Genomic DNA, 25,595 nt, shown 5'->3' with positions numbered 1-25,595 from the left:
GATGCAGCCACCCCTGGGGAGCCCCCAAATGACCCCCCAAAAATTCTGGGATCCCCTCCCAACACCCAGCCCCAGAACCTGGCATCAGCCCCCACCCAGCCCAGGCCCCCACCCCAGTTTTATGACCGTCATTTTTTTAATTCGAGCAGCACTAATGAGGGACTTGATGTAATTAACTCCCGTTCATCGCTTGCGCCCACATCAGCAGCATCAGGGGGGATGTTTAAGGGCTTGTGTGGGGCCCTCGGCAGGGCTTCGGGTGATGGCTTGGGGGGGGGGGTGGACGTGTCCCTGACCACCCCCCTCTGCTCCCCCGGGAGCCCCTCGGGCACAAGTGGCCGCATCCTGCGGTCCCCTTGGGACACCCCCGGGAGAGAAAAGCCCTGGGAGGGGAAGAGGCAGTGGGGTGGGAGGGGGGTGGGGGGGGGGGAGCATCCCATAACCCCCCCCCAGCCCAATTTTTGTGTGGGGTGTGCGTGTGTCACACGGTGCCACTAGGTGTCACCAGGAGCCCGCGGTGCGCAGCGCCCTGGGACCTGGAGCCTCTGCTGAGACCTGGAGCACCCCTGGGAGCTGGAGCGCCCCGGGGACATGGCGCACCCCTAGGACATGGAGCACCCTGCAGCACCCTCAGATCTGGAGCACCCTGGACCCTGGCGCACCTCAGGACGTGGAACACCCATGGGAGCCAGAGCACCCTGGGCGCTGGAGCACCCCTGGGACCTGGAGCACCTACCTGGGGCATGCCGGGTCCTGGAGCAGCCGGTGGGACCTGGCCCTGCAGCTCAGGGACAGGGCTGTCCCACACAAGCCCCTTCCCTCAGAAAGGGGCTGGGGGCTCCTGCAGGGCTGCTCCTACCCACCCGGCCTGCAAAGACCCCTCCCCAGAGCCCCCAGCTCCACACCAGCTTCCCCCTAGCATCGGGCACTCATCCACCTGGGGTGGTGCCAGCCACCATCACCACCAAGTGAAATCCCTGTCCCTGGTGGAGACCCAGCACCCTGAGAGCCAAGTCTGGTCCCTGCACCACAGCAGAGCCCCAGCTGCAGGAGCCCCAAACCCTCATCCTTGCAGAAATGCAGCCGGGGAGCTGCTGCGACCTGAGACCAGGTGTTATCACAGCCAAATTCCTACTGATGGAATCGACCGGGTCAGCTGGAAGGGCCCTATAAACATCACCAGGTCCTACTGATGCCCACTTCAGGGCAAACCAACAGCCAGGGCCCATTATTACACGCGTTATCTTGAACACTGCCAGGCACAGGGCACCAACCACCTTGCTAGGAAGCCTGTGTGCGTGTCTCACCACCCTCACGGTGTAGATATTTTTCCTAAACTCTGGTCTGACCCTCCCTGGTGCAGCCTTGTACCATACCCACGTGTCCTGTTATCGGTGCCGAGGGAGCGAAGACTGGTGACAAGGGGGCAGAGACCGGTGATGGGGCAGAGAACAGTGACAAGGTGTCAGAGAACAGTGACAAAGGGGCAGAGACTGGTGACAAGGGGACAGAAACCGACACCTGCCCCCCATTTCCCTCCCCAAGGAGCAGCGAGGGCACCTCGCAGCCCCCTTTTCCCCAGGCCAGACAGCCCAAGCGTCCTCACAGGATGTGCCCTCGCACCAGCTTTGTTGCCCTCCTCTGGACCCTTTCAAGGCCCTCCACACCCTTTTTGTATTGTGGAAGCCCGAGCTGGAGGCACTATTCAAGGTGAGGCTACACCAGCATTAAATATAGCAGGAGAATCCCCTCTTCTGACCAGCCGGGGATTCCTGCACCCCAACACGGCGTTTGTCCCCTTGGGTGCCAGGGCACCCAGGTCCCCCCTTGGGCCCCACTGCCTAGCCAGCTCCTCACCCACCTTTCTCACAGCGGGGCCATGTGTCCAGAAGGATGCTGTGAGGGACGGTACCAAAACCTTACCAAAATCCAGCCCCATCGCACCCACCAACTGCCCTCCCTCCACCACGGGGGTGACTTTGTCATGGACAGAGATAAAATTGCCAAGGCAGGCTTTTCCCTTCCCTGTCTATGCCTGCCAAGAGCTTTGTTCTCTAAATGCCTCCCGCTATCCCCCAGGACAATTTTCTCCACAACTTTTCCAGGGACTGGGCCAGGGTAACGTAACGGGTCTGCAGCTCCCTGGGTCTTGCCTCGTGCCCGTTTTGTAGCTGGGCATAGTCCTGACTTGCCTCCAGCTGGCAGGATCCTCCCTGAACTCCCAAGACCTTTGGTAAATTGTTTGGTAAATGGTTTACCAGAGCTAATCTAAGCCATAAAACCTGCCATAAACTGCAAACCTTTAGCCGCTGGGCTGCACACCATGGCAGGGGTCAGCCGTGTTTGGGGTCAGAGCAGAGGGAGGATTTCCCCTCTGTGGCTGGGCTGGGACCCTCAGAAAACCCTCCAAGGGGATGAGCTTGGGATCTTCTTTTAGGATATTTCCAAATGTTTGCCAACGGGCCCCTAAACCTGCTGGGCACAAGGGGATGCGGCGGTGGCCAATGTGGGGACAACCCAGACCCTGCCACCACGGTAGGCATGCTCCTCTCCCCAGGGCTAGCCAGCGATTTGTAACCAGCTCTTTAATTAGCGACGTTGTCGGGGACATAATGGGTTTATTAAATCTGCCTGTGGCTGGTGGTAATGAAATCCTCCCTGCGATGCTGGGAGCAGAGCCGGTGCTGGTGGTGGCCGTTCCCAGCTGTCCCCTCTGCGTAACACCCCCGGCTCTCCTGGGGCTTCTTTGTTTTTTTTTTCTGGGGGTCCTGGCACATGCTGGGGATGCTGAGCACCCACAGACCGATAGGAGCCCACTAAATCGGTAATCCTTCATAAAACCAGCAGTTCCTGCCCTTCCCCAGCTGCTGGCCCCTTCCCCTGCCTCTGCCTGAGCTTATCAAATTACCATTCTGCTGATCTAACCCGTCACTTCTGTGTTTTTTTCCTTTCTCCCCCTCAATGAAGTTTTTATTGCTAAGAAATGCTAATTTGCAGGATGCCTCCCCAGAGGAGTGTTTCAAGAGCCCAGCTGGCAAAGTCGGACTCATTGGGGGTGGGGACAGTGCTCCCAGACCCACCCTGGGCTCCCTGGGGGAACTGAGCTGCCCAACACCCCAGCCACAGCAGTTCCCCAGCAAAACCCCAAACCCGGGTCAAAATTACAATTTTCTGACAAATGCAAGGAAAAAAAGCTCTGCTTGAAGGCTCTGTGGCTGCCAGTGGGGCTGTTGGGTGCAGCTTAGGGCCCCAAGGGATGACCTCTTTGCACACCTCTGGCTGATTCCCCCAGCAGGGATTTGGTTTTTAGGGGACTGCAGCACGCCCAGCATGGCCGGATCTGGCCCCGTCCCTGTGCCAAAGGCAGCACCCGGGGCCTCGGTTTCCCCAGGGTTGGTTCCAGTTGCCCCAGGCTTGGTCCCAGTTGCCCCAAGGTTGGTCCCAGTTGCCTGGGATCCTACAAAGGCTGGACAAGGGGTGATTCCCATTGGGACAAACCCATCCCAGTCGGGTTCCCCCAAAGCAGGGATTGGAGCAGCCCAGCTGGAAAAGGGCACAGCTCCCTGTTTTTCTCCTGGCACCAATTAATCCGCCTTCTCCTCCTTGCTGGGAACAGAGCTCAGCTGAGGACGGCTGGCGATAAGATCGGCGCAGCAAGTGCAAACACTTCATCACTTTCCGAAGAGGCTGAAGGCTCATTTATGGCCATTTTAATAGCTGCTTGGATAAACACCAGTGATAACCTGCGCTGGACGTGCAGCAGATGATTAATGCACCCACAGCAGTCACGCTCGCTCGCCTTGAGGCTGGGATTGTTTTCTGTTATTAAGGAAGGATAAAAAATAAATAAATAAAAGGAAAAGCGTGGACTTTGTCATATATTTGAGGGTTGATGCATGATTGTGGAGAGAACATGCTGGGCTCTTCCATCACCCTGCAGCAGCTGGAGAGAAAGGGTAGGTGGAAGGTGAGGAATGGGGGATGGAGAACATGGGATGAGGGATGGAGGACAAGGGATAACTGATGGAGGACAAAGGATAAGTGATGGAGGACAAGGGGTAAGTGATGGAGGACAAGGGATGATTTCTGGCTCTCACTTCTCCCCTCTGGTGCTCCTGGCCACGTGCCCTGCACTGGTCTCATCTCCTGCACTGCATCCAGGGAACTCCCCAGGGGCTAACCTCTGGGGTCTTGCTTTTATTTACAACCCTTCCAAGACACTGCTGTCATTTAAGGGCCCTGAGCCGACGGCTGCCCCCTGCGTGCCACTTTCTGGGGGACTTGCAATGTCACAGCGCGTCCTTGGGCTGTTGGCGCTGCTCCCAGACAGAGCTGGAGGAGCTCCCATGGTGAAATCCAACCGCCATCCCTTTCCCATCTCCATCCCTTTCCCATCTCCACCCAGCCCCACCAACCTGCTTGGTGCCACGAGGGCAGGGACACACACAGTCATGCTGGCATGTCCCCTTCTCCTGCCACTGACCATAAACCCCTGTCCTATGGCTCTGTGAGAGGCGTTTCCCAGGGCAGGGCTGAAATCTCACTGATAAGGAGCATTTCTGCTGCGTTCAGCCCCAGCAAGAGCTGAGTGTGCTCTTTTGGTGATAAGTAGGTGCTACGGGGTGGCTTTAACGATGGGGGCAAGCTCCCTGCCACGCACTGCACCCCAGTCCAGGGAGGGGCTTTAAATGGCACTTTTAGGCAAGAAATGACCAAAAAAACCCCTCAATGAATCTATTTTTTTGCAGCCAGCAGTGCACAGAGCGAGAGCTCCTGTCCCCAAGCCCAAGTAACAGAGGGGGCTGCACGGTCACCCCATGACACCGCATCCACTCAAATCCCACTGGACTGGGTTTACTCTTATTGCTGTTGTTGTTGCTGCCTTGCACTGGCCACAGCAGTTATTCTAATAGTTTGTAATTATTTTAGCACCTGCAGGTCTGAAATGAACTGCCACTTTGCTTGGGTTGCTTCATTTCTTTTTTTTGCAGGATGAGAAAAGAGCTGTTTAGATGAAAAATCTGGAGCAGAGACATGTTTTCCTCTCCCTCATGGCAACGTCACAGCATCTGGGAAAGCAGCTTAGTGAATTATGCGCTATGATAATTGATTGAATTCATCAGTAAATAAAGCAGCATCATTTAGAATCGTGGTCCAGAGAGCGAGGAAAAATTTCCCATGCAGGGATTTTACGAGCTGGTGCAGAAGCCATTGTGCCCACAAAACCACAGCAATGGGGAAAATTAACGGACGAGGGGGCACACCCCCCAAAAAAGCTCTTTTTGTAGGATAAACCCTCAGCAAACCCTTTCTCTCATCTCCAGACGCTCCCTGGTTGCTCAAAGAGAGGGATGGGTCAGGCAGGAGTTTTGAAGCACCCTTGAATGCTTTGAGAAATAGGATGGGAATGTTAAAATGTGGATTTTAATGAAAGAAAAGGAAAACTGGCTCGAGCATTCACAGCCAGAGGTTGTAAGGTGGGCTTGCACCTGGCAAAACCCCCAAATCTTCTCATCTAGCACCTGGGTTATCCCTAAATAATCTGCTCCATCACACACCTCCCTGCTCACCTTAAGCCCTCTCCAATCACACCACTGTCACGGCAGATACCTTACAAATCTTCTGAGAAGTATTTGGTGTTAAACTCCTTATTTCTGCCTGATTTGGGGGTCTCCGGGTCCACGGGCTCATCTCCCATGTCCTTCACTCCGTGGGGCCGTGGGCTGGGAGATTTGGTGGGTCTGGCAAGCCAAGGAGCTTGTTAAAGACGAGGAAAGCAATCTGCACTTCACAAGCAGCGTCCTGCCATGGCTATCCTTGCTGCAGGACATTTGGGGTTTATCTGAGCAGTTCTGGTCCCTTTTCTTCCATCGGGCTCCAGGGCTCTCGCTCTGATGCCGGGAGCTGGCTGCGGTAACTGTCCGGCACAGCACACGTGTCCGTGCACACGTGCTCTGGGGGGGGGGGGGGAGGGCGGCAGGGGGGAGGCTGTTTTGCTGCAGCTTTTGATGGAAATGCGAACGGATGGGAAGCATCCTCCCGGCTGGGGCAGCCGCCGGGGACACCACGGCTCACCCAGGAGCCCACGTCACCCCGCAGCCCCGCGGCCGCTCTCGGTTCAGCATCCGTCTCCGTGGCAACGCATCCTTCACGTCCTTGTTGCCTCCGGTCTGCATCGCCGGCAGCCCTGGGTACTCCCCAGCTGGGTCCCCTGCCCTCCATCACCCACCCCGGCACCCCCAAATTGCATTGTATGGGGAGAGGGAGTGTGGGGACTGGTCGGTTTTGCACCCGTGGGTGTCTCTGGGCCCATCCTTGGCTGGTGTTTGGGAATGTCGTGGCTTCGGGGCAGCACAGAGGCACCAACGCGCGTCTTCAGGCTTGCAGACATCTCACCTGCCTTCCTGGACCTCAGCTGCTTCACCTGACAGCACTGTCCCACGTGTAGGTGGCTTTTCAGTCTTCTCCCAGCTGGGGATATTTAGGATGGGATGCCACCAAGCTGCGGGCATCCTTGGGAATGCAGCCACCAAGAGGACCCCTGCCCAACACAAAGTCCTGCAGCACCATCAGCGTCTTGAAGGATGCTCAGATGCATTGACTGTGGGCACCCCAGTGCACTGTTCCCCTTGGAAAAGGGCCCCAAACTGCCCTCGTTGGGGTCACTGCATACCAACACCACGCTGAGATTGCAGAGCCCATTTTGGCCACACTGCTCTCCTGAGACTCTGGCCCAGGAGCCGGGAAAACCCCTCCCCGGAGCAGCTGGGAACACGGGGCTGGCGCTCCGCAGGAAATCTCCATTCATCGGCCCTTGGTCGCTGGCCAAATTGGAGCCAAACCAACCATTTTTCCAACTTCCCAGGGAAGTTTCCAGGGACCTGTGGCTGCTGGGGAGAGGGGATGGCAAGGGGGTGCCGTGGTGTCTGGGTTTGGAAGCAGTGCCGGTGCCGTTTACACCACGGTACGTGCTCGGTGAGGGGTGGGAAGGTTTTTTTTGGGTGTTCCTGATAGGAGCACATCCTGATAGGGTGTGCTGCGGGAAGCTGTGATTTTTGGAGGGGAATTAATTGATGCTAGGAGATTGCAGGCTCTTAAATGCCTCCTTTCTCTTCTGGAAATGGTTCTCTGCATGCTGTAGGGTTCCCAGCCCTACTGGGAGGACTCGTTCCTTGTTGGGGGCTGTGTTGTCCCATGTGCTCACACCATGGGGCCATGGCAGTGCCCAGCCATGCTGCAAGGCAAACAAGTCAAGGGATTTCCCCTGTCCTCCACCCTAAAAAAGCACACACACCCCTCCTCCCCCCATGGTGCGTGCCTGCTGTGTCCCCATGGGGTGGTTTTGGGGATGACAGGGCCAGCAGGACGTGGTGAGCCCTGAGCCTGAGCTCAGCCTGGGCACTGCTCCCAGGGCTGGGGCTGGACCCTGGGGAAAAGGGATTTATTTAATTAAAAAACCAAACAAAACAAAACACAAAAGAAGCTATCAAGCCCACCAAAACGAGTCTGGTTTTCATTTGGAAGGAACTTTTTGTTGCTCATTTGTCATCAGACCAATTCCTCAAAGTCCAGACACTTTGTGGGACAGGATGGGGTTTCCTTCCCCACCAGAAGGAACACGCCGTTTCTCTGAAAAACGAGTTATGCCCAGGGGCACGACTGTGCCGAGAAGCTGCAGAACGTGTCAGGGACATCCTGCTCTCGCGATGAGGTCCCCCTGCCACCGAGCCAGGAGGGGACCGGGGACAGAGCCCAGCATGGGACAAGTCCTGCAGCCGCCCACCCCACACTCCCAGCCTTCCTCCCGCTGTATTTCTTTTTCCGCCCTTCCCTCGATTCTTCTCCTTCTTCCCTCCCTCCCTTCCCAGCCCTTTCCCCTTCCCTGCCGGCGCAGCTGGGCACCGAGGGGACTTTGCCCCCCCAAGGCTGAGCTTTCTCCCCGCAGCCTGGAGCAGCTGAAGGACGAGCGAAAATGCTCCGGTCTTATCTGCGAGGGGAGGCAGGCGCGGTGGGCAGGGTTTGCGTGAAGGCTGCTGGCTTATAAGCAGCCGGCCGCGGAGGGAAGCTCCCTCGCGAGGCTCCGAGCACAGCTCCCACCGCGATGCCCGTGGCGCTGGGGCTGCTGCTGCTGCTGCTGGTGCTGAGCCCGGTGGGCACCCTGCAGCCGGGGCTCGAGCCCCCCAACCTTGATGCCACCGAGGCAGGGGCCGTCCTCTTCGCTGATGCCTACAACAGCACGGCCGAGATCGTCCTCTTCAAGAGCGTCTCGGCCAGCTGGGATTACTACACCAACCTGACGGCCACCAACGGTGCCCTGCAGGTGGGTGCTGGCACGGGGTGCTGCTGGGGGGGCTCCGGCAGGGTGGGGAGGGCTGGCGGGGTCCCCTTCCTCCCCACAGGTTCCTTTCGAAGCACCCCAAGGTGCTGTCCCGGGACTCAGATGCATAGCTTGGGAACGGTTTTGCCCCCAAAATTGGCTCTCCGGAGAGCCCCTGCCCCAGTGCAACAGCCCTGGCCCGGCAGCAGAGCCTGGGTTTATTTTTAGAGGTGTTTCCCTCTGCCCAGAACCTTCCACTTTCTTTCCCCCCCTTCCCAGGATGGGGTCAGGTGTCAAGTGTCCCTGTCCCTGCTCGGCACCACGTCCCTGGCACTGTGCCATGCCCCAGCCCCACGGGAGCCCCAAGCGTGAAGGAGAAGCGGGGTGGCACCGGGGCACTTCAGCTCATGGGGACAAGCTGGCTGGGGGGAGGTTGTACATTTTGGGGTGGACTGGAGCTGCTCTCGGTTACACAAGCCTGACCCCTGCCCTGCATGAATGCTCCCCCAGCCCTTGTCATACCTGGGGGGCTGGCACAGCCACGGCGTGGGGACACGTGTCCATGGGGACATGGCCACGGCGCTGTGTGCGGCTCGGAGCCATGCACCCTACCCCATATAGCTTATGGTGCACGGGGTCAGGAGAACATATATGTGACCAGCGTGTGTTTGGGAACCTGAGTGTCACCTCCACACCCCAAATAATGTCACGCAGCCCCCCAGAGCCCGGCCAGGAGCCTGCGGGCAGGAGGCACATGGTGCAATGCACGTCTGTCCGTGCGGGACGCAGCAGGGACCGGCTGGGGCGGCAGGGGATGAATGCTGCCAACTTGGCAGGACACCCGGCATGCCCCTCCAGCCTTTTTCGGCCAGCTGACACTGTCCAGGCACACACCCAGCCGCTGTCTTTGCAGATGTCATGGCGGGGCCGGGGACCTCTGGGTGCTGCAGGAGCATCCCGGCCTCAGCAGGCTGCGGGGAGGGGCCGGGGCACACCTTGCGTGGATTTTGCTCAGGAACATTCCCAGACCAGCCCACTTTCCCATGTTAATAAATACCTGAGGATCACGGCTGGGCGCTCGCTGTGATCTCAAGGCTTCTTGGGCCACCCTGCTCCCCTCCCAGCAGCTCCATGATAGTTTTGGGAACAAGGGGGGAAGAGGGAGAGGACTTTCCTGGCCACTCTGCCCAAAGATCTGCCCACTTCGAGAAATGCTCAGAGCACCCTGCAGGGCTGAAAGCACCCCGGTGGTGCCCAGCACACTATTTGCCTGAGCCTGACACAGTTGGAGAGGGAGAGGAGGGGATCTGGCCCCTGAAATCAGCCTGTCAAAGGGGCAGCAGAGATGTGTGCTGTGCAATGGGGAGGCAGTGAGAACTAAAGGGTTAACAGAGCTCGAGGTGGCCAGCAGGACCCTGAAGGCTGAATCTGGGGGATTTGGTGAACCTTTGGCCAGGCAAACCCTGCTCAGGTCTATAGCACAGAGGGTCTGAGCCAGGCCAGCCCACAGGCGTGGTCTCCCCCAGGACCTGTCCCCAAAGATGTAGCCAGGGGTCAAAGTGACAAGGGGGGCAGCAGGCCAAAGGCAGGGCAGCAGCCCCTGGCCTTGTGGAGATGGACAGAGGGACGCTGGAATGACAGACAGGCGGGCACGGCTGCAGCAAGGGGTCTGGGGCAGAGCCTCCGGCCTCAGCTCGCTCCACCGGAGCTGTCAGGAGAGTTTAGGGCACAATTCGCCTGACCTAACACAGGCGTCCGTTCAAGAAGAAGACGAAACACAGCTGGACTCTGCCTCCTACAGCTCCCTGGCTCAGAAACGGGGTCTGGGAAGGGATAAAACATCCCTCGTGGGCCTCCACGCTTCGTGGGTGACTCCCATCGATACAAGGGCATCTTGCTCCAGGGTGGGGGCTGACACATGCTGGTGGGATGGGGAGCCAGGGCCGGATGGTATGGGGGTGAGGCTGGAGGTGCTGGGATGCTCAAGGGGGGTGGTGGGCACCCAGCTCTGCTTTAGGCATCTCCCCTCCATGTCCCCGAGCAACCTCTGGCCACACCATGCTGTAACTCCCTTCCCTCCCACGAGAATGTGATGATTAAAATAAAACAACCCAGGCTTGTTGGAACCAGGCTGGAAACGCCACGAATTACAGCTAATGAGCTCCATAAATCACGCTGGGACGGCACGGGCAGCGAGCAGGCATTCTGCCTGTTCTCACTGCGCACTGCCCAGGCTGATACACTCCCAAAAAATCAACATTTCCTCCCTGGCCACAAGGATGCTACCGCCTGCGATGTGCCTCGTCCCAAAATCGTGGCTGCCGGCTGCAGCTCCAGCTGCCTAAATAACCCCTGCAGCGCAGGCTGCTCCCACTGTCCCACGGTCCTGGGAAGCGAGGTCGGGGCTGGCAGTGCTGGATAAGGGTAATGGGGCACCCAAAACTGGGGGCATCTCCAGAGGTTTGCATATCTGGGGTAAATGGGTACCCCCCCTGCAAGGCAAAACCCAGAGATGGGGTTTATAGGGCACAGAGCAGGGGGGTGCAGCTAAATGTTGCTCGAGCATGGGTATAATGGTGCTGGCACAATGGCCCACAAGCACCCAACACCCTGCCCATGGGGTCCCAGTGTCCCCATCCCACCCAGGGCACAACACCGCTTCCAAAACAGCCTCAAACGCCACTTCTCAGGTGTTCTGCAAGGTGAGCGGGGGCTGCAGATGTTGCCTCTTTGGCTGGACACTGTTGTCTCTTTCTATAAATGTCATGGCTCGGGGACAGCCCTGCCTGCCACTGTGTGTCCCCTGCTCTCTGGCTCGCACAAACCCCATGACTCTGAGCGTGGTGGCACCTCACGGCACTTGTCTCCACGTCCCCCTCTCACCGTGCAGGTCGAGGCATCGCTGGAGGAGCAAAACTTCACAGAGGCATGGGGCAAGAAAGCCAAGGAGCTCTACGGCAGCATCTGGAGCAACTTCAGTGACCCGCAGCTGAAGAAAATCATTGGCTCCATCCAGACCCTGGGGCCCTCCAACCTGCCCCTGGACAAGCGACAGCAGGTAGGCCAGGTGGTGGTGAAGCCCTGGGAGATGCTTGGGTGCTGCGATTCCCCCTCAAAGCCTTTTTTCCTGAGCACACAGACTCCACTGCTGGCCCGATGCCCCTCGGCTGCATTTTGTAGGGTCTCCCTGGAGGCTGCAAATTGGGGAAAAGTGGTGGAAGGGAGGAGACAGGAGCTGGGGTCCCAGCTTGGGGGGACACGCGGCCAGGATCCATCCCTTACGTCAATGCAGAGCTACCTGCAAGCGGGGGCTGGAGATTTCCTGCTTACATTGAGTGGCCTTGGGCGTTCCCTGGATGCCAGCCAGGCAGTGCCCATGGCTGGGGGCCAGCTGGCTTGAGCCCCCGGGGACACAGCCCAGCAAACAGGAGGGCTGCGGCAGCCAAATGGCTCCCTGCGTGCCCGGAGCGGCTGTGACTGGTGGCGCAACCCAGCAGCAGAGACATCAGGACAGCCTTCCCCATCACAGTCCTGAGCTTGCAGGGTCCTTTAATTAAATGCAAGCAAAATGCTTGAGGCAGCGATCCCTGCACATCTCTGGTGGTTCTCGGGGCATCTCCCCACCAAAACCCTGCTTGGCTTGCGAGCCCGGTGATACAATCCTCACTGGAGCAGTTGTGGCCTCAGTTCCTTCCCGGAAACCTGTCCCTGATAACAGAAAGCATCCCATCTCCTCCCCACACATCACCTACGTTTCTTCCCTCCCTGCCCGCAGCCACCGCCGTCCCCTCCGGAGCAGAGGAATGGGAGCAAAGAGAGGGACGGCATGGGGGAATTTCCGTTCCTGGGAATGGGCTCCCCGAGCAGGTTCCAGGAAACCTCCCATCGCTATTGTTTGCTGTTGTTGAAGTTCACAGAAATAAATACCCTCCCCTCCTCCTGTGTTTTTTTTTTTTTTTTTGCCCGCTTAGATAAACAGTCTGTGCTGCAGCCCTTCTGACTAAGGGTGTTATAAATAGCCGTGCTCTGGGACACGGACAGGGCTCGGTGAGCAGCAGTGCGTGGGCTGTCTGTCCCAAAGTGCGCCGGGTGCAGAAACAACGGGTGATAACACACACCTCACCCCAAAAAAAGCACTATATAAACACCCTGATCCTCCTTCAGACACATGCACGTGCTCCAGAGATAGGAAGTCTTTATAAATCCCTCCTCAACAGCCCTTCCCACCGTCTTCCAGCCCCAATGCCTTTTCCCTCCCTGCAGTACAACACCATCCTGAGCGACATGGACAAAATCTACTCCACGGCCAAGGTGTGCCCGGCCAACGATACCTGCTGGGAGCTGGAGCCAGGTGCGGTCATGTCCCCAACCCCGTCCCCATCCCCGTCCCCGTCCCCCTCCCCTGCTTAGAGGTTGCTCCTGATGAGCACCCCCAGGCCGTGACTTTGCCCTGGTCCCCGAATTCCCATTGGGACGGGGTTGGCAGGGTCCTTGTCCACCTTCATAGGGTTGTCCTGGGGTGAGGATGGGTCGATTTGGGTTGATTTTGTGCCCCGCTCCTGTGTCTCCTTTCCACTTGGATGTCTCACGTCCCACGTGTCTCTTTTGTCGCAGACCTCTCGGACATCATGGCCACCTCCCGCAGCTACAAGAAGCTCCTGTATGCCTGGGAGGGCTGGCACAACGCCGCAGGAAACCCACTGCGTACCAAGTACGAGGAGTTTGTGCAGCTGAGCAATGAGGCGTACCAGATGGACGGTGCGAGCGGGATGGGGACGTGGTGGGTCAGGGATTGGGGCGGGAAGTGGGGCAATGCGGTGTCCTGCTCTCCCCATCCTGCATGCATCCAGCCTCCACTTCCCCTCTGCCCTAGTATTGACACCCTGGGGAAGGTGCAAAAATCCTACTGGTGCCCAACAGGCCCAGCTCTTGGGGCTGGATGTGGGGCAGCCCCTTGGGGCTGGAGCCAGGGGTCATCACTGTCTCCCTGCAGGCTTTGAGGACACAGGCAGCTACTGGCGCTCCTGGTATGACTCAGCCTCCTTCGAGGAAGACCTGGAGCATCTCTACAACCAGCTGGAGCCACTCTACCTCAACCTGCATGCCTTTGTCCGGAGGAAGCTGTACGACCGCTACGGCCCCAAATACATCAACCTGAAGGGCCCCATCCCTGCCCACCTCCTGGGTAAGAGCCAGGGGTTCTGGTGGGGCTGGAGAGCTGTGGTGGGATGGTGGGTGGTCCCGCTTATTTCTGTGTTTCTCTTCCTCTTGACTCACCCCTGGGTCTACTTTGTCTGCTTTCTCTCCTCAGGCAACATGTGGGCTCAGCAGTGGAACAACATCTATGACCTGATGGTCCCCTACCCCGAGAAGCCCAACCTCGATGTGACGAGCACCATGGTGAAGCAGGTAATGGGCTGGGGGAGCTGCTAGGGCACCACTGGGAAAAAAAGGGGGATGCATTGGCCAGGGCTTCTCCATAACTTTGAGCCTATGGAAGTGCTTGCCCATATTTACACATGGGACAGCAGAAAAAACATGTTTGGGAAGGGTAGAGACAGAGAAATGGCCCCGCTCCCACTCCAGCAATGGCCAAAGAGGCAGCAGGTAGGAAAAGAGGCTGGTGCGGTGGGAGCAGTACTGGTCCTTAGTCTGGGGGCTGCATCCACACCATCACTCATCTCTGAGCCCTCCTGGGACACCTGCCCTGCTCCTCTCTCCTGTCCGTTCTGGGCACCAGCACTGCTGCTCGGTGCTGTTTAGGGATGTTTACCCCATTTCTGGAGATGGAGCTTCCCATCAGGGTGAGAGGGGCAGGAGCCTTCCTCCTCCCTACGGTGCTGTGAGAGTATCAGAGGCGATGCCCGAGGCATGGGTAGTCCTTTCCTTGGCTGTAACCTTCTGTCTCCTGCCTTCCAGGGCTGGAACGCCACCCACATGTTCCGGGTCTCGGAGGAGTTCTTCACATCCCTGGGGTTGCTGGAGATGCCCCCAGAGTTTTGGGACAAGTCCATGCTGGAGAAGCCAACAGATGGGCGGGAGGTGGTGTGTCATGCCTCGGCCTGGGACTTCTACAACCGCAAGGACTTCAGGTGCGTGGGCCACGCAGGGGCCCAGGGCTACAGGACAAGAGCCTCCTCCACCCCCCTTGGAGGTCACTATTTTGGGTACCCCATCGCCTTCTGGGGTAAGGTTTCAGGGCACCACATTGCTCTGCCTTCCCCTCCACTGGGTCTTTCCTCCTTCCCATGGGGTGCTGCCACCCTCTAAGGGTCCTTCCCACTGGGGATGTGCGTGGGCAGACCTCACCCAGCTCAGGCATCGCTGCTTTCACAGGATCAAGCAGTGCACAGCGGTGACCATGGAGCAGCTGTTCACGGTGCACCACGAGATGGGCCACGTGCAGTACTACCTGCAGTACAAGGACCAGCCCGTCTCCTTCCGCAGCGGGGCCAACCCTGGCTTCCACGAGGCCATTGGCGATGTCATGTCCCTGTCTGTCTCCACCCCCAGCCACCTCCAGAAAATCGGGCTCCTCAGCAGTGCCACCGAGGATGCAGGTATGACCCTATGGTTGACAAAAGCCTTTCATCCATCCTTGGTTCCATGGACCTTTACTCTACAATTACCTTAAAGGTGGCTGTAGCAAGGTGGGGGTCGGTCTCTCCTCCCAAGCACCAAGTGATAAGACAAGCGGAAATGGGCTTAATTTGCATCAGGGGAAGCTTAGGTTGGATATTAGGAAACATTTCTTCACTGAAAGGGTTGTGAAGTGTTGGAACAGGCTGCCCAGGAAAGTGGTTGAATCACCATCCCTGGAGGTCTTCAAAAAACTTGGAGATGTAGAGCTTAGTGGTTGAATGGTGGGCTTGGCAGTGCTAGGTTAGATTGGACGAGGTGATCTTGGAAATCTTTTCCAACTTAAATGATTCCATAATTCTGATTCTTGTTGCCATGGGTCCATGCACAGACCCCTCCTTGGCTCTATGCATGGCCCCTTCTGGGCTCTGTGGACAACTCCTTCTTGGCTCCATCCTCTTCACCACCATGAGCAGCAGCAATGCTCCCCGGAGCCTTGTCTGTTCACTTCCCCTCCCCAGCGGAGTCTCAAACTGAAAGCAGCACCTCTGGGGTTTATTGGTTTTGACATTTCCAGCGTCTCCCCTTCCTGTCCACCCAGGAGCTCACTGCGTAGCTCTGCAGAGGTGGCACTGAGCGCTTGCTCAGATAACCCGCCCGGTCACAAGGACAGGCAGCGGGTGGCACGTCCGCCTGCCAGCCAGTGCAGAGGAGGAGGAGTTGTCGCTGCAGGATGTTTCCCGGCTTGGCAAGGGTCTGCACACCCCCCCACACCCCCCAGCCAACACGTCAAACCAGACGGCGGCAGAGGAAACCAAGCATTCGCAGAGCCCTGCCGCAGGCGGCTGCTTTGCGGAGGAGGGCCAGTCCTGGGTCCTCCAGCCTTGTCGTTAAATCTGTTTCATGATGGGGAAGCCGTCACAGCAGCCAAAATTGTTGGGCCGATGCTGCACAAACATCACGGAGCAGATGGTCGCTGCCTCAAGGCATCGCTGCTTGACTTGGCGGCCGCGCCACCACCGTGGTGGCAGCCAGCAGCCTGTCGGGGCAGTGCTGCCAACCCCTTTCCGACCCTACAGCTGCAGCTGGGTCTCCAGCTGGTCCTTCTTCAGCCTTGCTTTGCTCGAGGTGAAGGGGAAAGCAGATGTCACCATCCCCTGTGCTCTGCATGGTATGGTGGTGACTGCCCCAAGTTTGAAACCGGGTCTGGATCCAAACCGTGGCAGCCTTTGCTTTGGTGTGCCAGCCATGGAGACCAAATCCCTTTCACCCTGAAGCCCCTGTAGGGTGAACATGTTAACAGGGCACCCTTAGAGTTACCCTCACCAGAGACTTCTCCAGGCTTCAGGCAAGGGGACACCGGGCTTGTCACTCCCATTGCTCCCACTCAGTAGAAAGACATGTTGCCCCAAGCAGGAGCTGCAGCCAGAAAAACCTTGTGTCCCATGCACAAATTTCTAAGGATCACAATTATATGTTGAAATGTTGTTCCAACTTCTCATCCAGCTCTCCTCACCCCACTGCCAACAAAAACCCAGTGACCATAGTGCCATCCGCCAGGGCTCCTTCCCAACCTCATTCGGGCTCTGTTTCATGCAGAGAGCAACATCAACTACCTGCTGAAGATGGCCTTGGAGAAGATTGCCTTCCTGCCCTTTGGCTACCTCATCGACCAGTGGCGCTGGAACGTGTTCAATGGCCACACGCCCCCCAGTCGTTACAACTACGACTGGTGGTATCTGAGGTAGGGGACAGTCATGGAGGGTGGATACGCGCATGGAAGATGAGGGTGTGCAAGGAAGGAGGGTGGGAAGGAAGGAGAAAGTGGCCACTGAGGTGGCTGGAGAAAGATGGATGGATGGAGGGATGGAGGGAGGGATGGATGCATAGGAGGGTGGGCTGAGGAATGGAAAAACATGGAAGGACACTGATTGTGCAGATCTCTTTAGCACTATGCCTTCCTTTCCTGTTTCCTGCCTTGGTTCACCTGGCTTCCTCTTTCCAGCTCATGCTCTTGTTCTCTGTTGCCTACAGAACTAAATACCAGGGTATTTGTGCTCCGATTTCGAGGAACGAAAGCAACTTTGATCCTGGTGCAAAGTACCACATCCCTGGGAACACCCCTTACATCAGGTAGAGGAGGTGCTGGGAAGGGGACGGAGGCTTGGGGCAGGGGGTGTGGGGACCCCAGCTCTTCAGGCAGGGACTGGGATGCATTGCTCCTGCTCAAGACACAGACACCATCCAATGCTTGGGAGTACAAATGGTGGGGAGCAGATGGGTGGCAAGGTGCCTTTGGCCATGCCCTGGGACTCACCTGCTTTGTCCCCGGTGCTCACCTTCACGGGCTTCCTCGGCAGGTACTTTGTGAGCTTCATCCTCCAGTTCCAGTTTCACAAGGCGCTGTGCCAGGCAGCCCACCACACCGGTCCCCTACACACCTGTGACATCTATATGTCCAAAGAGGCTGGAGCCAAACTCAGGTGGGGACAGAGGAGGGTCGGGACAATCGCCATGGGCAGATGTGTGCGTGGAAGCTGATGGTGTGCAAGGAAGAAAGGAAGGAAAGAAGAAAGGAAGGAAGGAAAAAGTGGCCATGGAGATGGCTGGAGAAATAGCTTTGCAGATGGATGGATGGATAGATGGAAATACAAGGAAACACTGGGGTGGGGTGAGTGGTCCTCACCACAGTCCTGCTATTGTCCCTGTCACTAGCTCCCACCCAGACAAGAGGTCACTAAAGCATGTTTGGTTTCTGTTGACTCCCTGGGCATTGAATGCATGAGAATGTGGTGGAAAGTCTTCAGCCCCCAAGCACAGGATAGCTGGGGGGCTTCAGAGGCAGTTTCCAGGCTCATGTCCCTCTCAGGCAGAGCATCTTCAACCCTTGTGAAGCAGAGGCATCACCACTGCTTTTCTCCTGTCCATCCTCCGACCTAATGCTGGCTCTTGCTGTCCCACTCCTCTGCAGGGAGGTGCTGAAAGCTGGGTCTTCCAAGTCATGGCAGGAAATCCTGTTCAACCTCACTGGCACGGATAAGATGGACGCTGGGGCCCTCCTGGAGTACTTCAGCCCTGTCACCACCTGGCTTGAGGAGCAGAACAACAAGACCAATGAGGTGCTGGGCTGGCCAGAGTTCGACTGGCGTCCCCCTGTCCCCGAAGGCTACCCCGAAGGCATTGGTAAGGCTGTGGCACCAGGAGGGGCAGGAAGAGTTCTCCCCGGGGCCACCACCAACCCCTAGGCAGGACAGTTCTGGGGGAGGTCTCTGCTGTAGATGGGTGAGGTCTCCATGCCAGGAAAGAGAGGAATAACCACCTCCATGTGAAGTCCCATAGGGTCCCATTTCCTGGGTGGTCACATCTTCCTTTGAAGCAGGTGCCATGAGCCAGCCCCTTGACGTACCTTTGTGTGGAGCTGTGGCCCTGCCACTGTAGTAGTGCCATCAGTCCTGGTGTGACAGGTCATCTGCTTTCAGCTGCATCCTTTCTGCCCAGCTGGAAGGGTTTAGGGCAGGCAGCTTGTCCTGCGATCCCATCCCCTGTCCCGTGGGACACCTCCACCTTCAGCATGCTCCCAGACATCCTTCAGCAGACCTGCAGCTCTGGGATGTGTTCAAGCATGGTTTCTCCATGGAGAAACCTCTTGAGAGTCCTCTTGTAAAAAGGACTTCCCCTTTCTTTCCTCTTATCTCTTCCTCTAGACAAAATAGCAGATGAGGCACAAGCTAAAGAGTTCTTGTCCGAGTACAACAGCACGGCTGAGGAGGTGTGGTATGCCTACACTGAGGCGTCCTGGGCCTACAACACCAACATCACCGACCACAACAAAGAGATCATGGTATGGAAATAACCCAGGCAACAGCCACGGCAGGCTGCTGGTTCCCATTGCAAATGAGCTCTGAAAACCAGGGCAGGCTCTGCTTCTAGCAGTGATGTAGATGAGAACTACATTCTCATCCAGAAGGTGCCTTGTCCATGAAAAGTGATGCCATGAGGTACCCCCCAGGGAAGCCATGGGGAGGTTGTCAGCCATGGCAGGGCAGGTGGTGGTTCTGGTGAAGGCCTACGTCTCAGGGAGCTCCCTCAGGTAACTCCTCTCCTGCCTTTGCAGCTGGAGAAGAACTTGGCCATGTCCAAGCACACCCTTGAGTACGGGATGAGAGCCAGGCAGTTCGATGCCTCTGACTTCCAGGACCAAACTGTCACACGCATCCTCAAGAAGCTGAGCATCATTGAGAGGGCAGCCCTGCCTGAGGATGAGCTGAAGGAGGTGAGCTGCAACGGGGCAGGACAGGACAGGCAGTCCTTTGCCACTACCCTGTGGGAAGACACAGGCTTCGCCCAGCTTTTAGGAAATGGTCCTGGGCAGCTGCCCCTGCCCCTGCAGAAGGTGATAGTTTTGTACCTTCTGCACAAAGGCAATACCCTCACCTCCAGGATTTCGCACCCAAAGGTTGCCTGTCCCAGCCTGCTGTGGGTCCCAGCTGCTTGGGTGGCAATGGCACGTTGTATGCTGGCCCCATACTTCCCAGAGTGACTTGGCTTTGCTTCCTTCTGGGGTCGTACTTGACTTGCCAGGACAGTGTGGAAGGGGCCAGAGGAATACTCTGGGAACATCCCAATGGGCTGTGTTCTTCCCCAAGAGCAGGAGCAAGGCTAACGAGCTCATGTGATGCGATTTCCTTTGCAGTACAACACCCTTCTCTCAGATATGGAGACCACATACAGCATAGCCAAGGTCTGCAGGGAGAACAAAACCTGTCACCCCCTGGATCCTGGTAAGACCTGGCAGGGTGCTCAGCGAGTCATCTGCAGCAGGCCCAGGAAGGAGGGATTCTTCATAGGGACATGGAGAAGGGTCATGAAGGGGCCTTTCCACCTTCTCGGTGATGGCCCCTGAGCAGTATATTGGGTCTAGCATCGTTGCATCAGGCCAGCCCAGCCAATGTCATCATCTGGCTTCATTGCTCTCTCGTTAGACCTCACAGACATCCTGGCCACCTCAAGGGACTACGATGAGCTCCTCTTTGTCTGGAAGGGCTGGCGGGATGCTTCTGGGAAGAAAATGAGGAACAACTACAAGCGATACGTGGAACTGAGCAACAAGGCAGCTGTGCTCAACGGTCAGTGTCCTGCTCCTTCAGAGACCCACCAATGTCTCAGCACCCCGTGAGCAGAGAATTGAGTTGATCATCCAACTCAGAGCCAATATCTTGAGGGCATAGAGGTCCCACCAACTGTCATTAGGTCTCCTGTCTCATAGGCATGGAGGGATCTGGGGTGTCTGAGTGGCAAGACAGACTCTTGCCCAAGAAGGGAAGTGTCTGACAGCTCCTTTTGCCCTACCTCAGGCTACACAGACAATGGGGCTTACTGGAGATCCCTGTATGAGACATCCACCTTCGAGGAAGATCTGGATAAGTTGTACCTGCAGCTTCAGCCCCTGTACCTCAACCTGCATGCCTATGTACGCCGGGCCCTATACAAAAAGTATGGAGCTGAGCACATAAACCTGAAGGGTCCCATCCCTGCTCACCTGCTAGGTAAGGGCTTTGTGGGGGCCTCGAGCAGAGCTGTGTCTCCCAGCAGGCATAGCTTGCTACAAGTCATGCCAGGACCTTGTGCTTGCATTGCCCTTGTGCAGGCGGTGCAGGGACCAGTGACCGCGCACCCCAGCCACAGACAGGGTGGCCCATCCTGAAAAGTGGGGAGTAACAGGTTGTCTTTGTTCTTCTCTCCCCATCTTCCTCCTGTTCTTCCCAGGCAACATGTGGGCCCAGTCATGGTCCAACATTTTCAACCTGGTTGTGCCCTACCCAGATGCCACCAAGGTGGATGCCACCCCAGCCATGAAAGAACAGGTCAGTGCTTTTACAGTCTGCTCTGGAGAAGTCCCCTGGGACCCAGCACCCTCTGGCCACTGCCAACACCCCCATTGCTAAATGCTTTGATGCTGCCAAAAGCTTCCATGACATGCCCCTATTATTTCCCAATCCGGATATACCAAGGGCTGGACCCAACAGTAGTCGCCACCAAAGACCTCCCAAGCCCAGCGGGACAAGACTGTTCCCAGCCTCCCATCCTTCCCACAGCCTCCAGTACCCGCACGAGTACCTATTGCCCCTCACCAGGTCCTCTGTCTGCTCTCTCCCCAGGGCTGGACACCCAAGATGATGTTTGAAGAGTCGGACCGTTTCTTTACCTCCCTGGGCCTCATCCCCATGCCGCAGGAGTTCTGGGACAAGTCCATGATCGAGAAGCCGACGGATGGGCGGGAGGTGGTGTGTCATGCCTCGGCCTGGGACTTCTACAACCGCAAGGACTTCAGGTGCCTGCAGGGAACGAGCAGTGCCCCTGGCTCATATGGTGCTGGGGCAGCATCTTGGTGGGATAAGGGCACATAGGATGGTGCCACCGCGGTACCTCTTGCCCAGTGGCTGTGGCAGCCCCTCTCTGGCACTGCCACTGGTACTCAAGATGCTGGCATTGATGGCAGGAGTCCCCATAGCAGGGGGAGGGCAACTTATGCCTTCCCTGAGCTGCCCAGAGGATGGAAAAGCTTACAAACATGGACAGGGAATGGGCAGGGGCAGCAGGAGAGGCAGGAAGACAGCCAGAGGCCAACCCCATGGAGCAGGACCAGCATCAGACCTGGGGAGGGGACACGTGGAAAGAGACCAGAGGAAAACACAGCTTAATGGGGTATGGTCATTCCTGGAGACTTTCACCCCAGCTCTGCCCTTTGTTTTCTCCCCACCCCATGTCCTCATCCAGGATCAAGCAGTGCACTGTGGTGAACATGGATGACCTGATCACGGTGCACCACGAGATGGGCCACGTCCAGTACTTCCTGCAGTACATGGACCAGCCCATCTCATTCCGCGATGGAGCCAATCCTGGCTTCCACGAGGCCATTGGGGATGTTATGGCCTTGTCTGTCTCCACCCCCAAACATCTGCACAGCATCAAGCTGCTGGACCAAGTCACAGAAAATGAAGGTGAGCTGGCATGGGGGCACCCCAGGGCACAGGTGGGGGCAGCTGGGGGTGCAGAGGGTCAGGATGGGCTGGGAAAGGTAGAAGAGGACATGCATGGTGGCTTGGTATGCATGGAAGGGACAGCACCTGATGGGGACACTCTGCCCTTGGGCAGAATGACCTGCACAGGGTGGAGAGGTGGGCGCAGTACCCCCTTGCTCACACCTTCCCACTCCGGGCAGAAAGTGATATTAACTACCTGATGAGCATCGCCCTGGACAAAATCGCCTTCCTGCCCTTCGGGTACCTCATGGACCAGTGGCGCTGGAAGGTGTTTGACGGGCGGATCAAGGAGGACGAGTACAACCAGCAGTGGTGGAACCTCAGGTGTGCTCAAGCTCAGACCTCTCTTTGTTGCAAGGTCCTTGGCCATCGTCCCCCTTCATGTTTTCTCCCTCTGGCCCAGGTGGCTGCAGTGGGACACGATGGGATAACACAACCCCTTACCCTGTCCCCACACCCCACTGCATCCCCTCCTGGCTTAGCCCACCTTCTCCTTCCCATGCTGGGCTAATTCTCCCTCTCTGGCCCAGGCTGAAGTACCAGGGCTTGTGCCCACCAACACCAAGGTCTGAAGATGACTTCGACCCTGGAGCAAAGTTTCACATCCCTGCCAATGTCCCCTACATCAGGTGAGCAAGCAGGGCTGGGGCAGGGGGGGACACCGCTGGGACAGGTGAGCCCATGCTGAAGCAGGGACCTCTGATTCAGATGCCAGCAATGGCACCTTGTTCCATGGCTGGTGGGACACCTGGTGGTGCCCATCCCAAGATGCTGCATATGTATCAACAGAACCTTAGAGGGAAGGGCTTAGAGGGGAATTTTCTCTTTGTCCAAGGAAGGTGGGCTCCGCCACCCAGGTAGCTATAAAATGCACATTAAAAGGAAAAAATGACATCAGCATATTGGACCAAATTGATGCAGGTGGAGCTCCAAAGCCAGTGATACTCCTCCAGGCTGGGATTCTGCACCTGGGGGATAGGGGGGAGCACATCCTCCCCCTGCACAGCCACTAGCAGGGTCTGTCCCCGTGGCCTCACCCCTCTGTGGCCCCTCCAGGTACTTTGTCAGCTTCGTGATCCAGTTCCAGTTCCACCAGGCTCTCTGCACCGCAGCCGGGCACACGGGGCCTCTTCACAAGTGTGACATCTACCAGTCCAAGGAGGCCGGGAAGCTCTTGGGGTAAGTGCGGGCAGGGCACAGCCAAGACCTTTATGACCCCAAATACCTTGAAGTCAGGTCACAGCTCCGCAGGACAGCAGAGCCCCTGGTGCTCCATCCTCTCCCTGCCCCAGCAATGCTCCAGTCCCTGGCCCTGGTGGACCCTGGGCTGGGTGCTGCAGCTGTGATTGCAAAAGCAGCCACTAGATGGTAGCTGGGCCCCTGTCAGGTGGAAGGCTCCCTCCCTCCCTCCTCTTCCTCCTCCGCAGCCCCCTGTTCCTTAGGGAAAAGAGCCCTTATGCTTCAAGGGAAGCACCTGTAAAATTAACCCTTTCACCCATAAACTGATCTGCATCAGGCTGGATGCACTGGAAGGCTTTAGGCATGTAAAGCCCCATATCCCACATGCAAAACCTTTTTCCCCATGCTCTTGGCTCACAGATGCCAGAAGGCAGAGACCGTGCCCCAGGGCTGTGGGCACCCCAAGCCCTGAAGACAAGGGCTGGTGGCAAAGGGGGCAATGGGGAACCCCCTGGAGCTGATTTTTCCCTCACAGGGAGGCCATGAAGCTGGGTTTCAGCAAGCCGTGGCCTGAAGCCATGCAGCTCATCACAGGGCAGCCCAACATGTCAGCCGAGGCCCTGATGAGCTACTTCGAGCCCCTCATGACGTGGCTGGTGAAGGAGAACGAGAAGAACGGGGAGGTCCTGGGCTGGCCCGAGTACAACTGGACTCCTTACACAGGTACATGGGAATGGGCTGAACACAGTGGGTCCTTGATGGGGGAGAGTTTGGTCCTCTCCGGGGTGGGGATGGGGCTCATAGCGGACATGGAGCTGCCCTGGTGCCGCTTGGCCACCCCAAAAACCACAGGAGTTTTGGATGCTCCTCCTTGACTTCCCAGCAAGCTGAGTCTAAAGTAGACAAGTCACCCAAGACCAGCAAAGGGGAAGCTGGTGACCCACCACACCCAGCCCAGAGCCACCAGCACTAACCACGTCCCTCATTTCTCCATTTTATAGCTGCTCAAAGCCAAGCTGGCTCCGACCGAACCGATTTCCTGGGCATGTCCCTGAGCAGCAAACAAGCCGCTGCAGGTGGCTGGGTACTGCTCGCCCTGGCGCTCGTCTTTGTGATCACCACCATCTTCTTGGGCGTCAAGTTGTCCTCAGCAAGGAGAAAGGCCTTCAAATCCAGCTCAGAAATGGAACTGAAATAAGGCGGACACTGATGGGGGAGCACAGACAGGGTGTGAGCGCAGGCACTCGGGCAGGCTGACGGCAATGCTGCGGGCACGTTCGCCCACAAAGCCATGGGTTTCCACAGCCCAGGACTCCTCTCTCCAATCAGGTCGGACATTTTTTTTTTCCACTATGCAAGATCCAAAGCAGAAAAGACCTATTTATTTGTCAGCGTCTGCATAAGGGGAAGAGAAATTCAGGCACCGGCAGGCACGGAGCCATCACGGACTGCCCCCATGCCTGGGGGGTGCAGGTCCAGCCCAGGCACCCACCATCAATCTCCGACCCCTGTGCCAGGGTGGCCAAAGCCATGGGGGCTTCAAGTGACAGAGGGCAGGCTTGGGAAGGATAGAGCATATTTGTGTCCTCTGTCCATCCCTGGTTTGCCCACTGCTGGGCTGTTCGCTTGCATGGATGAAAAATAAACCCATGTCTTGTTACCCCCAGCGCAGCAGCTCGGCTCCTTCTTGTGGGTGGTATCTCTATGCGATGCTGGGCTGGTGAGAATACAATTTCCTAGGGGTTGGTGCGGCTTTTGGGGTCTTCTCCATCCCCATCATGAAAGCTCAGCATCCCTCCATGGCAGCACCATCATCCCCTAAACACTGTCTCCCATTGCAGCTGCCATCTCAGGGTTTCTCCATAGCGCATATATCTAACTGAGGGGCTGCATTAGGGCCAGAAAACCCCAGCCAAGAAGTGGGTTTCCAGAAAAGTCCAAGCCTGAGCAGTAATGAGGGTTGGGGGTCACCAAATCCAAGCAGGGACAGGGCTCAAGCTCAAGCACAGGGACGATGCACATTTACGTAAGGGCCGGGGGGGCTCTAAGGTCAGCGATCGCCTCCCGCTCCCCAGCTCTGATTATCTTGGGATCAGCCGTGCTTGAGGCTTTTTTTCCCGTCTTTCTTCTGCTTCTGTAAATAAAACTTCGTATTTGTTCTGTGGTGATTAGGTGTAAAACTAATCCCAGGCCAGGGATTATTGCAGCCTTAAAGAGCTGCGATCTGCTGCAGCCCCAAGCAGGAAGGGAAATGAGGGGACGCAGGGCAGATCGTGCCATCCCTCTCACCCGATGGCCTCCACCCTCAGTCATGTCTTACAGGGGGAAATCGAGATCCAAGAGGAGCAGAAGGCAGGTGTCTGCCCGCCCACGCTCGGGTTTGTGTTTGTTTGCTTCCATCTCCTCCATGCACAGCACGCCCACGGGGAGGTGAAGCTGCCAGTCGTGCATCTTCCTGCTGTGGTCCCAGGGCTGGG

At 57.3% G+C, this 25,595-nt stretch overlaps 1 protein-coding gene across 1 annotated transcript; it reads left to right on the top strand.

Annotated features, from left to right (window-relative positions):
- The first annotated feature begins 8,101 nt into the window (after positions 1-8,101).
- ACE (angiotensin I converting enzyme) lies at positions 8,102-24,316 on the top strand. The gene is made up of 25 exons (XM_035568014.1): positions 8,102-8,320; positions 11,208-11,375; positions 12,581-12,668; positions 12,932-13,075; positions 13,311-13,502; positions 13,629-13,726; positions 14,237-14,409; positions 14,654-14,877; positions 16,496-16,640; positions 16,931-17,029; positions 17,257-17,379; positions 17,868-18,079; positions 18,601-18,737; positions 19,011-19,169; positions 19,590-19,677; positions 19,879-20,022; positions 20,251-20,442; positions 20,663-20,760; positions 21,055-21,227; positions 21,674-21,897; positions 22,119-22,263; positions 22,470-22,568; positions 22,996-23,118; positions 23,654-23,841; positions 24,120-24,316. Exons 1-25 carry the CDS (start codon positions 8,102-8,104, stop codon positions 24,314-24,316), a joined length of 3,852 nt encoding a protein of 1,283 aa, XP_035423907.1.
- Positions 24,317-25,595: the final 1,279 nt, after the last annotated feature.

The sequence above is a fragment of the Cygnus atratus genome, chromosome 25 (genome assembly GCF_013377495.2).
Source record: "Cygnus atratus isolate AKBS03 ecotype Queensland, Australia chromosome 25, CAtr_DNAZoo_HiC_assembly, whole genome shotgun sequence".
Classification (NCBI taxonomy): domain Eukaryota; kingdom Metazoa; phylum Chordata; class Aves; order Anseriformes; family Anatidae; genus Cygnus; species Cygnus atratus.
This window is presented reverse-complemented; position numbering and strand designations above follow the sequence as displayed.

What these genes read in the sequence shown, in the direction of transcription:
- ACE (XM_035568014.1), top strand. Translation starts at nt 8,102, where the DNA reads ATGCCCGTGGCGCTGGGGCTGCTGCTGCTGCTGCTGGTGCTGAGCCCG. An exon ending in TACGACTGGTGGTATCTGAG is followed by an intron (nt 16,641 to 16,930) that starts GTAGGGGACAGT and finishes TGTTGCCTACAG; the next exon opens with AACTAAATACCAGGGTATTT. An exon ending in CCAAGTCACAGAAAATGAAG is followed by an intron (nt 21,898 to 22,118) that starts GTGAGCTGGCAT and finishes CACTCCGGGCAG; the next exon opens with AAAGTGATATTAACTACCTG.